Consider the following 13769-nt stretch of genomic DNA (forward strand, 5'->3'; position numbering starts at 1 on the left):
CAAAAATCCTGCATCGCTCGGGCTCTATTATGAATTCAGTGGTTTAATGGGTTTTACTTTTGATATCCTCAATGTTAAGTGCGTATTGCTTGAATAATAATTATTAATAATAATAATTATTATTATTATTTTTCCTTGTTACCATATGATATTATTCAGTGGTCATTGTTGTGATGTTCTTGCACTGCAATTCTTGAAGATGAAATCATCATAACATTATCTACATTATTAACATTATTTTTAGGCATCTTAGACCAGCAAGAAAAAAAAAAGAGTGAGTGAGACCTATAATGGAAGAAAAGTCTGGTGAGTCCCAGCCGGTTATGTTCGACTATCGTTACGTCCTGTCTCTGTGAAGACTGTAATGTGGTTAGTGTCACCTGAGGGCCCGGTGGACTGACGATCAGGAGTGAAGAATGAGTGGGACTGGGCTCTGTTCCTCGCTCTAATCTGGTCATAATGAGGCCACAAGCTCTTCTCCCACCACAGCAGATAAGACAGTAATTGTTTAAGTGTTTTATCTGATGTGGGCAGCAGCCACGCAGAGGTAGTCTGTTGCATACGGAGTCACTGAATCACCACACAACTGTACAGGACAGCCACCAAAGGATTTATATGATTTAGACTTACTAGTACAGTCAAATAGGGCTGATACTGGTAATACGTGGTGCTGGATTACATATATTTTATTAATGGTAAGGTAAAAAGACAATATGATTAGAAAGGAGTCATATGGTAATTTCCCCAAAATGCCTTGATTTTGTCTTTAAAAAACATGTATAATAATAATTGACCATTCAATAAAACCCTTCCCCTGAACAGCGGTTGTGTTTGTGTGACTGTGATTGTGCATTGGATGGTGGTTTCTTTTTCTCTGTGTGAGGAATGGATTAAACAGTGCTTCTATCTGCTCTAACGTAAACTCCAAACACGTCCGGCTAACTTGTTCACTACCATAGACTGTACATTCTACGTTTATTACGTACAGCAGTAATGCTAACGTAGCATTTCCTCTGAAGTATATCATTAGCAAACTACATTGTTTTGTGTGGTTTCTAAAGCAAGCATTCAAACAAGGTTATGTTAGAACAATGTAAACATTTTTTCTTATCATACTGTACTGTGTGTAAGGCTCATTATCTCTACAAAAACAATGCTGCTCCTTTATTTCAATGTCTTTTACATATAAGCTTTTTTGCCAGGGACATGTAGCTTTAGCCTCAGTCTTTTAGCACAATATCATTCATGTAGCCATCAAGTGCACATTTGAGGCCGTTTCAGAGGCTTGTCAGCTGAACAAACCAATACTCATGGAGCTAACGATAATTGGCTAGCTTGGTGTCCACAGCTGATAAAGTATGCTAGCGACACTTGCACAACTACAGCGGTAGTTGGCTAGAAATGAGAAGCCTGGTTTTGTCTACCTCTGTGTGAAATCAAGTACCCATTGTTTTAAAAAAACACTAAGAATTTCAAGTGGTAAATCTGCCACCGTTCTCATTGTAAACCTCATGCAGTATGTGCCGTCTGACAACGAAAATCTGACAGGCATAGCAACAGTAACTAAAAGGGCTGGGGCTTAGCAAATGGTCAATTTATCCCTTTTTTTAGATAGATTTGGATGGATTCTATTGTTATTGTACACTTATCAATTTTTTCAATGTAAACAGTGTCTACAAGACATGTTTTTGTCTGGACCTCCAGATAGGATACTGTAGCAACTGTGACCTTAGGAAAAACTCACTCAAGCATTTTGTCTCTGGTGAGATTGGTCATTTTACTTCTATCCTCTGGTTAATCCCTAATGGTCTCTGTCATTTTGCAGCTAGCAGATGAGATTTTTAAAAAATGAAATCCTTTGGTCACTTTGCCTTTACTTTTAGCAGTGTCCTACTTTTATTCCACATGACCCTCTGGGTGTCACTGCAGACAGGGACATTAACAAATATCATCAATCAGCTGCTGTCACTAACACAGAGGATCACTCTGACCGTCCTACAAAGTTTGCACTGATCTCAGAAGGTCACACTTTGATTTGCTGCAAATGTAAATGAACTTGGTGTGCCCTCCATACCCCTACAGATATTGTAGATTAAATATCTAAAATTTAAGACAAATACTTTTCATCTTTTTGTCTGTTATTTTTTTCCTGGTCAGATGATTGATGGCCAAAAAGCCCAACTACTTTACCTGATGACCTCATGTGTGAATCAGCACCTGATTGGGGGACTGCCACTGGAGGCAGCAGTGTTCTGCTGTAGTGGGCATGATGTGCAGCATTTCTTCCCACTGACCCAGGGCCTGTGGCCTGTTTTATCGTCCCACTTTCAGGCAGTGCAGGCAACCTAAAACTGAAAAGGTTTGAGAGTTTGTTTGACAGAGTATACGCCATACTCTGGTTTGCTAACACTATCTTTCTCTATGAAGCCTGGAGTCAGTGTCTGTACCTCCAAACTCACACGCACCCACACGCCCTCTGGCCTCCAAGCGTGCCAGTAGAAAACGTCAGATTATGCTCGCCATCTGTCTTGTTCATGAGGTACAAAAGCAGACAGCTTACAAAAGGGACGATTTCCTTCTAAGGCAGTGTGAATGCTAGTGACGCTTGAATAATTGCTAAGCCATCATGATGACGGCTGAGCCTGAGGAATGTATTTGGTGAAGAAGCTAATTTTCATTTTTAAGAAAAGTCTGCTAGCTGATATACCCGCAACACTGACTGCAAAGGACACTTTAGGTCTGTTTCTTCCCAAAGCTACAGACAAACTCTGATTTGGCCTTTAGTCGACCTCGGAGTTGAGCGGAAATTGGTTTTGACAGGAATGGAGTTTTCGCGCTGCCCTGAGAGCGTGCTTCATTAGCATGCTTCATTACACAAATGCAGAATAGTTTTGTCAAGTACAACTTCATCAATTTACACACAATGGCACAGCAGAAGTCTATTTTCAGTATGCTGTTTATCAGTTGAAATCCCTGTGGATGATAATCTGTAGAAGGCAAAAGTGTCAGGTGAAGGAGATGGAGGTGAGACATCGGGGAGACTGAGCACAAGAGGACGAGATGCAGCTGTGTGAGAGAGAGGACGATCGGTAGATGGTGGGTGGAAAGAGATGGAGAGAGAGGCAGAGCAAAAGAGAGGAGGAGAAGAGAGAGGAAATAATGAGACAGTAAATGTAAAAAGGGTTGGAGAAATTGAGCAAGCGAAAGAGATGAGAGTAAAAAATGAAAGGGATGAAGAGAGAAAAGCATCCTTAGCATTTAAATGAGTCACGACAGAGGGCAGACCACCCTTCCCTGTGCAGCATTTGGATTCAAGACCTGGAAGTAATGAGGAAGGCCAAACAACAGATGACTTTCCATCGAGAATATTAAACCTCATTTTATCTTGGTGACAAACCTGCATTCATTACATGGGCTAAAAATAAACACACGCAGCGCATGTTTGAATATACCGACTTGGAGAGCGATCATATACTGACTTTTAAAATGGTTGTGTGTATAATTTCATGGTTAATGGTATAATGTGTCAGGGCTGTTCCACATGGAGGCACATTCCTCATATAATAATGATTCCCAGAATGTGCCGTGGGTTTGGCAGCTCGTTAATGTTCTGTCAAAATGCTGCGTGACGGAAAAATAACGGCGTAAAGTGTTCGACAGCTACAGATATGTGCTGCTGTGATTGAGCATCTAATGAAAAGTGCTCTGTCAGTGATATCCTATCATGCATTCATGTGAATAAAACATGGGGTCATGCTGTATATTATCAAGCTTTACAGCATTTGTGATGTATGTACACACACACATACATACACATACACACAATCCTGCGGTGTGTTGCTGGCAACCCCTGGAGGGCTGGGTGGTTATGTGTTATGTAAGGAGCTCAGGAGGAGAGAGGTGGGGGTTTCTCACACACCGTTCACGCTCAGGCTTATCGCCCCAGGGGCCTCTGCAATGGGCACGGTGTGACTGATAAGAAAAAAATGTATGTGTGTGTGAGAAAGACAGAAATGGTGAGAAGAAATGAGCGAGAGAAGGAGGGAGGAATAGAATCTATGTTTAAGGAGCTAAATATTCACCAATATATTACATGTTAAGAAATGTAGCATAGTATCTGTGTTTGTGTGTGTTTGCATGACTTCCTGTCGAACTGAGTCTGAACCTGCTTTGATCTTAGAGGCATATTTTTTCCAGTAGCATCAACAGAATATCTCCTCTTTTAGAACATAAATGCACCAAAAATTTAACTGGGATAAAATGTGTATCCTTACATTAATCACCAATGGAAAACAATTTCAAAATGACACACTGTCCAATGTAAGTACATTCGAAATCAGTTACTGCACTAGATTGGCCCACTGTCTACTTGGTTTAATTAACAGCCATTTTACAGTTTGAATATCTATATTTTAGAAGTAATGATTATTTTCCCCAAAAATACATATACAGCAATTACATGTCATATCATTTTCCAAATGAGTACAACAATCAATACAAAAACAGTAAATATAAAATATACTGCTTTCCCTCAGTATGCTGTTTCAAAGCCCTCTCTACACTGTCACAGAGAAACATGATTGGGAAGCATATTGCCTGTGTGTCTGTGCAGGCAACTTTGCTATGGTTGGGATTTGAGGGGGCTGTTCTATAAATACACTCTGTGCTAGAGGAGAATCTAGGCTGCACAAACACACAGACATGCCAACATACAGTCCTGCCACAATGCACACTGCAAACAAGAGAAAAAATACACAACCCTAACTGCCCTGTAAAATAACATACATGATAACTTCTTTCTCCTGAATAAATACCATGTTAGGCATTGAGTGAGGAGGCACATTATATGTTCACTGACAATCAAATGCATCAAACAAGTCAAACACAATCAGTTTGTAACAGCCACTCAGATCACTGACAGCAGCGCTGCCGATCCTGTGGGACACTGTCTTTTGTAATTCGAGTCTCAAGGCCACAACAGGGTGTCAGCCCAACACCAAAGTCACTCTGACACTTGACAGCTCCGTGGCACTGACATTAATGGGAACCAGGGAACATCACAGTGTGTCATCATCCATTTTGTTCTTTTTACAGATTGAATGCGCAGTGTCTTTAAAATACAACTGGAGCGATGAAGATAGCCTTCATAGCTAATGTCATGTGACTGCAGTTACAACAAAATTATACTCCACCAATGGCCAGTATGATCAAACTGGCTAAAATAAGATAAAACTTCCTCTCTTGAAATGCTGCCTAAATAAGGCATTGTTGGGTTTGAAGCAGGGTCAATATTACCACTTTAGAAAGTAAAAATAGTTATTATTTCCCAAAGGCAATACAACTCTAAAACTCTTAACTATGAGTATGTTATTGTGTGTGCTAGTCACATGTTGGTCCACATGTCCGGCGGTAATAAGGAACCTTATGTATAAATCTATGTGTTAAAATGAAAGGTAGAAAACAGGATGACTGAGGTTTTTGATTTCTACTTAAATTTGCATGTTATACTTCAGAGAGTGGTGAAGTCGAGTTGAGCACCTGCGAATGAGCAATGCTTATAAGGCTTTAAACTGCAGTCAATTCTGGTTGTCAACAAATCACATTAAAATACCTAAACCAACAATTACTTGATTCTACTAACAAGTATTGTCTGTGTAGTCAAAGCATGATATAACTTATTTGTCTGTGACATAGACCTCCATTGTTGTCTATTAAAAAAACTATTAAAAATACTTCACTGAGTCACACTGGTGCACTGGGTGGCATGCTACTTCATTACCATGAAAAGGGCACTGAAGTGTATTGTGAGTTGATCCCGCATACACCATCCTGCTGAATATAGTACCCAACAAATGCACCATTTACTCCTGTTGTATAGCGTTTGCTGAAAACTACAATGCCCAGCTGTTTTAAGAAATTACTCAGCCTTTAAAAAACAATGAAAGCACATAATCACGTCTTATTTACGTCTTCAGTGGGAATGAACGGGCTTGGCGCAACAAACACTGACTATCACACTGTTGGTTTTGGTCTTGTCATGGTATTTGTTGACAATAACAAAAATATGGCCAACCTTATCCTTTAATACAAACTTATTGTTAGGAATTAAGTTTACTGAGTGAACTAAATTAACAATGCAATGTTACAGACTGTGTGCAAGGGTCAATACAAAGTCTTACTCAGGAGACTAAAGTTATTTAGAGTCTGCATTTAGAGACTCTGAAAGACAATTTATGACTCCTTCCAGTGGTCTGTAGGGCCGTTAAATCTCAGCTTCTGACAGGAAGAGACTGGACAAACTAATTAGGAAGGTCGGCTTTGTGCTAGGGTGTTTTTTGGAGTCCACAGAGGAGGTGGGAGAGAAGAGAATTATAGCTATATATATATATATATATATATATATATCTATATTTCAGCAAATTTTCTTGTTAAACAATTGAGGAACCATTTATGCATAAAATAACCAGAATGGAATATGTGTTTTTGGCTAATCCAGCGAAATAAATATCTGACAAATCAAGGTACTTCATCACATTCATGAAAAAGTCATATAAAAATGATGCTCATTGATTTGCAGCATTTACCACAATGGCCTAAACCAGTCACAGATACAGTATTAAAGTGATATCTGTAGTATAAATGGTAAGCTAAATTTCTCATGATAGACAAATTGATATTGTGCGATGGTATTTATTGTCACATTGTGAAACCCTAATCCCAGCAGCTCCTTTGATTCTTTAACCTCCTCTGTTCTGAGTGGAGGTAATAATGGTGAACATCTGGTATTTTTTACTACTGCACAGCTCATTACCTGTACACTATCTGCTGCCATCTATGCTACAATATGCTGCTCTTCAGTTTAAGGTCACTCTTTAATGACACTTGATTTCAGGATAAACCAGGTCAACCTGCTGCCTCCCGCCCTAGTGTGCTACAACTGAAGGGCTAAAATAAAAGTAGGTAACACACTCACTGTGGCACAGCACATGAAGACGATGATGAAAGTCCCAATGACACCTCCAATTCCCACCAACCAGGTCATCCTGAGGAAGAGGATCACTCCAAAGATGTTCTGGATGCACGGCAGATAAACGCCCATCAGAGTGCCGAGCTGGGGGGCCTGAAGGAGGATGAGAGGAGAAGTTACTGTAATAAAAATTCCAATTTATGGACCAGTAAGGTTAATTGATAAGCTATATTTGCAACATGATTGATACATGATTCAGACTACAGAAAGTAAACGTTTAGCAACAAGTATCACTTGCTTATTTGCTATAAGCCTGACACACCAGATGTGTAGCACTCGCTGAATGTCTCCTGCTTCACTTTGGGCGTCTTTGTTAATCAATGAAAGTCAACACACCAGCCGTGCATGCTGGGAATCACAGTGTGCAAATTTGCTATAGTTTCTGTGTGTTGTCGTTTTTCTCCAAGAGTCACGTGCAAAGAAAACACTACAGATGGTCATAATGCCATTAAGGCAAAACAGACATTTACTTGTAGGACTTCACAGATTGTTAGTTTCAAAGGCTCAATTTGTAATTGTAATATGGTGCCTTGGGTTGAAATAGAGTCTCTTGCCACATTACTGGCTTTGTTTATTTATAGTTATTGTAAACATGTGTTTTCCATTATGTCAATGTAAACAGATTTTTTTTTTTTACTCTCCCTTGTTACTGTTGCAGCTTTTAAACTTTAATATTTGCAAGTTATTTAAGTATTTAAAAGTTAAAAGGCTCAGTTCTTCCATCTACATCATCTGCCAAATTTCATCTTTTAATTGCCGTTTTTTAATTTAAGGATTTCCCACATTGCTTTCTGTAAGTCCTTTGTTGATTTCCAGAACAACAATTACTTTGATTCCAGGAAACAAAGAAAACTTTGGGATCAGACTGCAGCCAGGAGACCAGTCTGTGCGATGGATGGATGGATTATTGTTTTATTTCGTTACAGGCTCCTTTTTTTTCATTGGATTTGTTCTAGTTGGTTTTGCTGCAGTGCTGTCCCTGGTGTGGATCAGTGGACAAAGAGAGATCTGCTCTGTACGTCCTGATACAGAACAAGAATCAGTTTCAAGGCCGTTCTATTGAAGGCAATTACTGACACTTGGAGACTGAAGATGTATTTTGTTGCACTTCAGGGTTCTTTTCCTGAAGGTTTTTAGGATGTTGTTGATGTGTGTGTGTGTTTGTATGCACCTATTTGTTTGTGTACAGTATATGACTGTGTCCTGTGTGTGTGTGTGTGTGTGTGTGTGTGTGTGTGTGCGTGTGTGTCTGCACCATTGTGATGGCATTTATTAAATCTGAAGGACACATCAGCTGACCCTGTACATAATAGAGAAATATTAATTTCCTGCTCAAGGACAGCTAGGCCAATGAAGGGTAATTATGTTGATATCCAGCCATGACCCATTTTACCAAGTGAGAGCGCAGACCTTAACTGTCACATCATTATATCACAGATAACACATGGACAAACCTTTTCTGCTGCATCTCTACGCTTAAATGTAGACAAACAGGATGAATAGATGGCTGATTAGTTGTGGTTTATGTCAGTAAATATGTTATTACACATGAGGATGTGTCATAAAGAGGTGCATATTCCTCAGATTGGAGACAAAGTGAAATTGGGTGATAATAACTAATCTCACATGAGCAATTTCAGCAAAATAGGGATTACCAGCTCTGTTAGACTACATACTCTTGAGAGCTTACTGAATCTGTATTATTTACTAGAGTTGTTTGTTAAATTATTTTAGTTTACCAAATACTAATAGTTTTTTTCAGATGGGATCATATATACTGTTGAACTACTAAATCAGAAATTTGGAGATATTTTGAGTTGTGTCTTTAAATGAATACACTAAAAATCCTTTAGACAACACACATTTCAGATAACGCATGATGTTATTGATGCAAAACATCCAAAAACAGGCCTAGCCAGATAAGTTACAGCAGCAGCAGTTTACAAATACAAATGTAGAGCTGAGCGCACCATCTACAGGCAAGAAAGTAATAGCTTCTGGAATTTTGCCACCTGCTGGCAATGAGCATTATAACATCTTTTCTTTTTTATGGCATTGTACGTGCCTGTTTTGAGTTTTAAATGTCCACGATAAAATGGTAACACTTTATTTGAAGGTGGATTCATAAGACTGACGTGACACCGTCATAACCATGACATGACACCTGTCATGAACATGAAGGAGTCTTTATGAAGGTTTATGACTGTTGTCATTAAGTGTCATTCGGTCAGTTATGTCACTTTTAATGCACATTGACATGAGACGTCTTTGACAACTTGAGATTAATCAAGAAACATAACCTGTTGTAAACATGCCATAGCAGGCCCAATTATCAAACTTAAAGAAACTACTTAGCTTTATATGTTAACATTACATTATACTGTCATATGTGATTGGTTTTGACAATGACTGTCATGAGACCATTATAAATGTGTCATCAATAATTCCCTTGACTTCAAGTGGAACCATTTGGACATGTCATAAATATGTCAGTAATGTTATGAGGGCAGTTTGACGACAGAGTACAGTACCAAGGTGATTTATGGAGTTTCCTGATGGACAGATTTATTTGTTGCTAAAGTAACATTAGCTAATCTAACCACATTGGTCGTGGTTGAGGTGATATTCCCCCCTTAACTGTGAAGCACTTTGGGTATCAAGATAAAACGCTAACGTTATATAAATGTAATCCATTATTATTAATATAACTGCTAACTGCTGCTAATTGTAACTGTTAGCTGCTGTTAGCTAATTAGCGTGGTTATTAGCCAGCCGTGCAATTAACTAACTTAAAAAAAACTCAGCCCCATGATCCCATGAGGCAAACCCGGCTAGAAAACCACTTCGGTACTATATTCGCTGTTAAACTGACCACCGTCGGTCTCGGAGGTTGGAGAAATTATTCATGACACAATTATGGTTATGGTTTCATGACAGTCATTGTCAAAACCAAGCACATATGACTATAATGTTAACACATAAAGCAAAATTGTTTCTTTCAGTTTGATAATTAGGCCTGCTATGGCATGTTTATGACGGCATTTATGGCATGGTTATGTTTTCTTGATAAATGTTTGTTAATGTCGAGTTGTCATAACAAGGAACAAAACAAGAACAAACAATGTCAACTTTGCATTAAGTGACATAATTGACTGAATGACACATAATGAAAACAGCCATAAACCTTCATAAAGACTCTTTCATGTTCACGACAGGTGTCATGTCAATCTTATGAACCCACCTTCAAATAAAGTATTACAGAGTTTTTATAACTCGTGCAGACAAGTGAGGATAACAATGACTACTATGATAAGAAATGCTGTCTCAGTTTCATAAGAGACACTTTAATTGAATTTATTTGTTATCTTAGCAAACATTCATGTTAACTAATGTTAGTACTAATTATGGTATAAGCTCCATTAGAGGTACATAAAGGAGGTTTTGACCACTAGTTGCGGTATGGAGCAATGGCTGTGTCTGAAATCACTAATCACTTTAACTATATAGTGCACTATATATACTGTCCACCATTTGGAGTGTACGAATTGAGTTTGAAAATCTATCCACTATATAGCGCCCTCAAAAATTCCCCAATGGAAATAAAACAGTAATGTCCATGGCATGTACACTAGTTTCTGATAACAATCCCACAATGCAAATGCCACATTTTATAGATGAGAAAATTACAGTTGTGGGACTCTGATGACACAAAATGATGATGATATTTAAAGTGTCCGAAAACTCAATTTCCTGCTCACTATTGAGTGTTCATTATATAGGGAGTGGTGAATGAGTGAACATGGGAGTGGTTTCAGACACAGCCAATGTTTTATACAAGTGGGTCTCTGTTATGTTAGGATCATGCATGAGCACTTGAACACACATGCACAAGCACATGGATGGTGTAATTCCTGCCATTGGTTTCACTGGTTTAAAATATTAAAGAATTGGCTTTGCAAATCTTTTATGAGGAAAATGCATTCAATGCACTGGCCAACATATCATTAGCAGACTTTTTAAACTCTCAAATATCTATCGACATCAACCTCAAAGTCCATTATCAGTGGGGTTGTAATCACTTCTTTTGTCTTCGGTTCCAAAATGCATCATGAAATAATGACGTGCTTTGGAAAGTACCTTGAACACTGCTTGGTTATCAGTGATGGCCACTAAAATATTTCTTCAAAAGTGGTTATTAAATTTGCTGTAACAGGATGGATACTATACAAGATGGAGGATTTAAAAAAAAAAGCCCTGCACTGGGAAGTGACAGCAGATGCTGAACTCATAAACCAGACTTTTAATCAAATCATCCTGACAAGTGGCTGACATCAAATGAATAATATTGTGTCTGATGCTACAGTATGTGATTTGTTTGGAGAGGCTCGCTTCCCAGCATTAATAATGTACTGTTTTCAGAGAGGAGAAGAGACAGCAAGAGCAGGAGAGAGAAACAGAGAGAGAGAGCAAGTCCAAATAGGTCTTGCAAATATAATTATCTTCTAATTTCCTTTAGATAAACAACAGAGCAAGAGCTCACACTCGGAACTGTAATTAGCAAGCTTATCACTTTGGAAACCCTTGAAGAGCAGGAAATGGCTTATAAACATGTCGAATCATATCATATCATATTATATTATATCATATCTTACGTGTTATGTGCACATATACTGCATCACATATTGTGTCACATCATTATGTGACATTACATTAACACAACGTGATATACAGTAGGATGACATGTATGCAGGCAACTTGTCATATACAGGTATTGCACCATCTGTGAGAAATACTGTGATTAAAAGAAAGAATGGATCAGGCACCATACCTAATTTCAAATTTCAATTAAAATATAGTGTGTGTATTCTCACAACTTTAGCTTTATTCTAAGCAAACTGAGCGTTAATGGTAGTAGTAATAGTTAATGACTTCAGAAAAACATTACTGTACTTCCACACTCTCAGACTATTGTTAAAGGACGAGAAGTGGAAACTGTTGAGAGTTATAAGTGCTGTACCTTGATACTTAAAGGTACCCTGTGCATCTTCCCTGCCTTTGTTCACACATTGCTGCGTTTCTTGGTGCACCACCTGTTGATCAGTGGAATAGTGTGAAACCAATGGCAGGAACGTGTATGGAGTCACCAGCATGCATGTGAGTCCTCGTATGCGTGCACAAGGTCAAAAGAAATGGGAACCCACATGGAAAAACATTCCTCCATACCATCAAAAACTCCACAGGGAACCTTTAACGTGACAAGAAATTGAGCTTTCATGTGAATACTGAGACAGTATGTGAGAAACGGTAACAAAAACTATATTTTCTGTATAGGTTAAATGTTGTCAATGTTGACTAAAAGTTAAGAGTGTTATTTAACAGATCCATCATAGAATCAGCCTTGACTTTCTCAGTTATTTGTTGGCATGGAAATTTGAATGTGTGAAACTGGGATTGACTGGACAACATTGTCAAGGTGGTGAGTAAAATCATTGGTGAGCTGCAGCGTTTTTTTTATCAGACATTAGTTGGCAACTCACACAGAAAGCTAAATCCATCGTGGCAAAGCCAGACCGTCTTCTTTTTAAGGAATTTGACATCCTCCCCTCTGGTCAGTTACAGTTTTACAAAATGTTATTGTTGCAGTTTTGATTTACTTTTATGACACTGTAGTACCTTTTTGATGTCTAAAATTGTCTTTTGTGTTAATGTTTTTCTTTGCTGCTTTACTGCAAAAAGACTTTCCTCTTGTGGAACAATAAAGATGTAAGCTGTACTGTGTTGCTAATATTCTGTAGGCTTTTTATGTTTTTAATGTTCTATTGAGTGGCAGCTATATATCTCTTTTGTGACAATGCATTTGTCACACAAGTGTATATTTCTCCTCTGTCGAGCTGAAATGTAACCTACAACCTTACCTCGTCTACAACTTAATCCTCACAGCAGGGAATCTCTCAACCTTCAGCCTCAGTATGTTTTAATCAAAGACCCACATTGTGGCCTCCAAAGGTTGCTGGGGGAGCAGTGGAGAACAAACCTCGTCCATCTCTGTCACCTCCCCCACTATATGATAATGGTTTGCACAGTGTGTCTGTTGTCTAAGCTAAGCAAATCAGATTGTGACTCACTGTGACTGTGCCCTTCAGTGTGTGGCGGAGATTTTTCATCATCAGCTTGTCGAGGATCTTAATAAAAATTTTTTATGAATACTGAAAGCCTGAATGGGCTTCTGCCTTTAAAACTACATTTGTATCATCCAAGCAATGTTTACATTTAGTGGAATATTTTTGCTCTCTATGCGCCCGTGCTACGATGTGAAGTACCAGTTTAGGCTACTGGTCAGAGTCCAGTATCACTGTCAGGCTGTATTTCCTCAATTAATCTAAGGTTATTTTGAAAAGCAAAAAGCAAAATTAATTTACTAAAAGAAAACCAGTCAGATCGGACATTGTCTGAGTTTCAACTATGAGCCCACAAGGAGACGTGTGCTAAAAATGAAGTTTGCATATTTCAAGAATTTCAGTCAGAAAGAAAGGGAGACCCATGGTTTAACCCATGTTTACAATAAATAATTATAAGAACAATGGTTTACTTGAAACAATAACAAACTATTAGGATAAAAAAAGACTACATGGATAATTTAATTGGTCCTCAGCTCTTCTGAAAACTGACAACACATTTTTTCACCTCCAAATTATTTTCTTTTCATGACTCTCCCAGCCAGTAGCAATGCTGTAATTAAAAA

At 38.4% G+C, this 13769-nt stretch overlaps 1 protein-coding gene across 4 annotated transcripts in view; it reads right to left on the reverse strand.

Moving 5' to 3' along the window:
- The window catches only part of slc12a5a (solute carrier family 12 member 5a), a 165777-nt gene that overhangs the window by 26960 nt on the left and 125048 nt on the right, over nt 1–13769 (reverse strand). For all 4 annotated transcript variants that reach the window (XM_044215112.1, XM_044215104.1, XM_044215123.1 and 1 more), the window contains exon 4: nt 6974–7120. In XM_044215112.1, the coding sequence (XP_044071047.1) occupies nt 6974–7120 (147 nt within the window). The remainder of the gene's footprint in view (nt 1–6973; nt 7121–13769) is intronic.

The sequence above is a fragment of the Siniperca chuatsi genome, linkage group LG2 (assembly GCF_020085105.1).
Source record: "Siniperca chuatsi isolate FFG_IHB_CAS linkage group LG2, ASM2008510v1, whole genome shotgun sequence".
Taxonomy (NCBI): Eukaryota; Metazoa; Chordata; class Actinopteri; order Centrarchiformes; family Sinipercidae; genus Siniperca; species Siniperca chuatsi.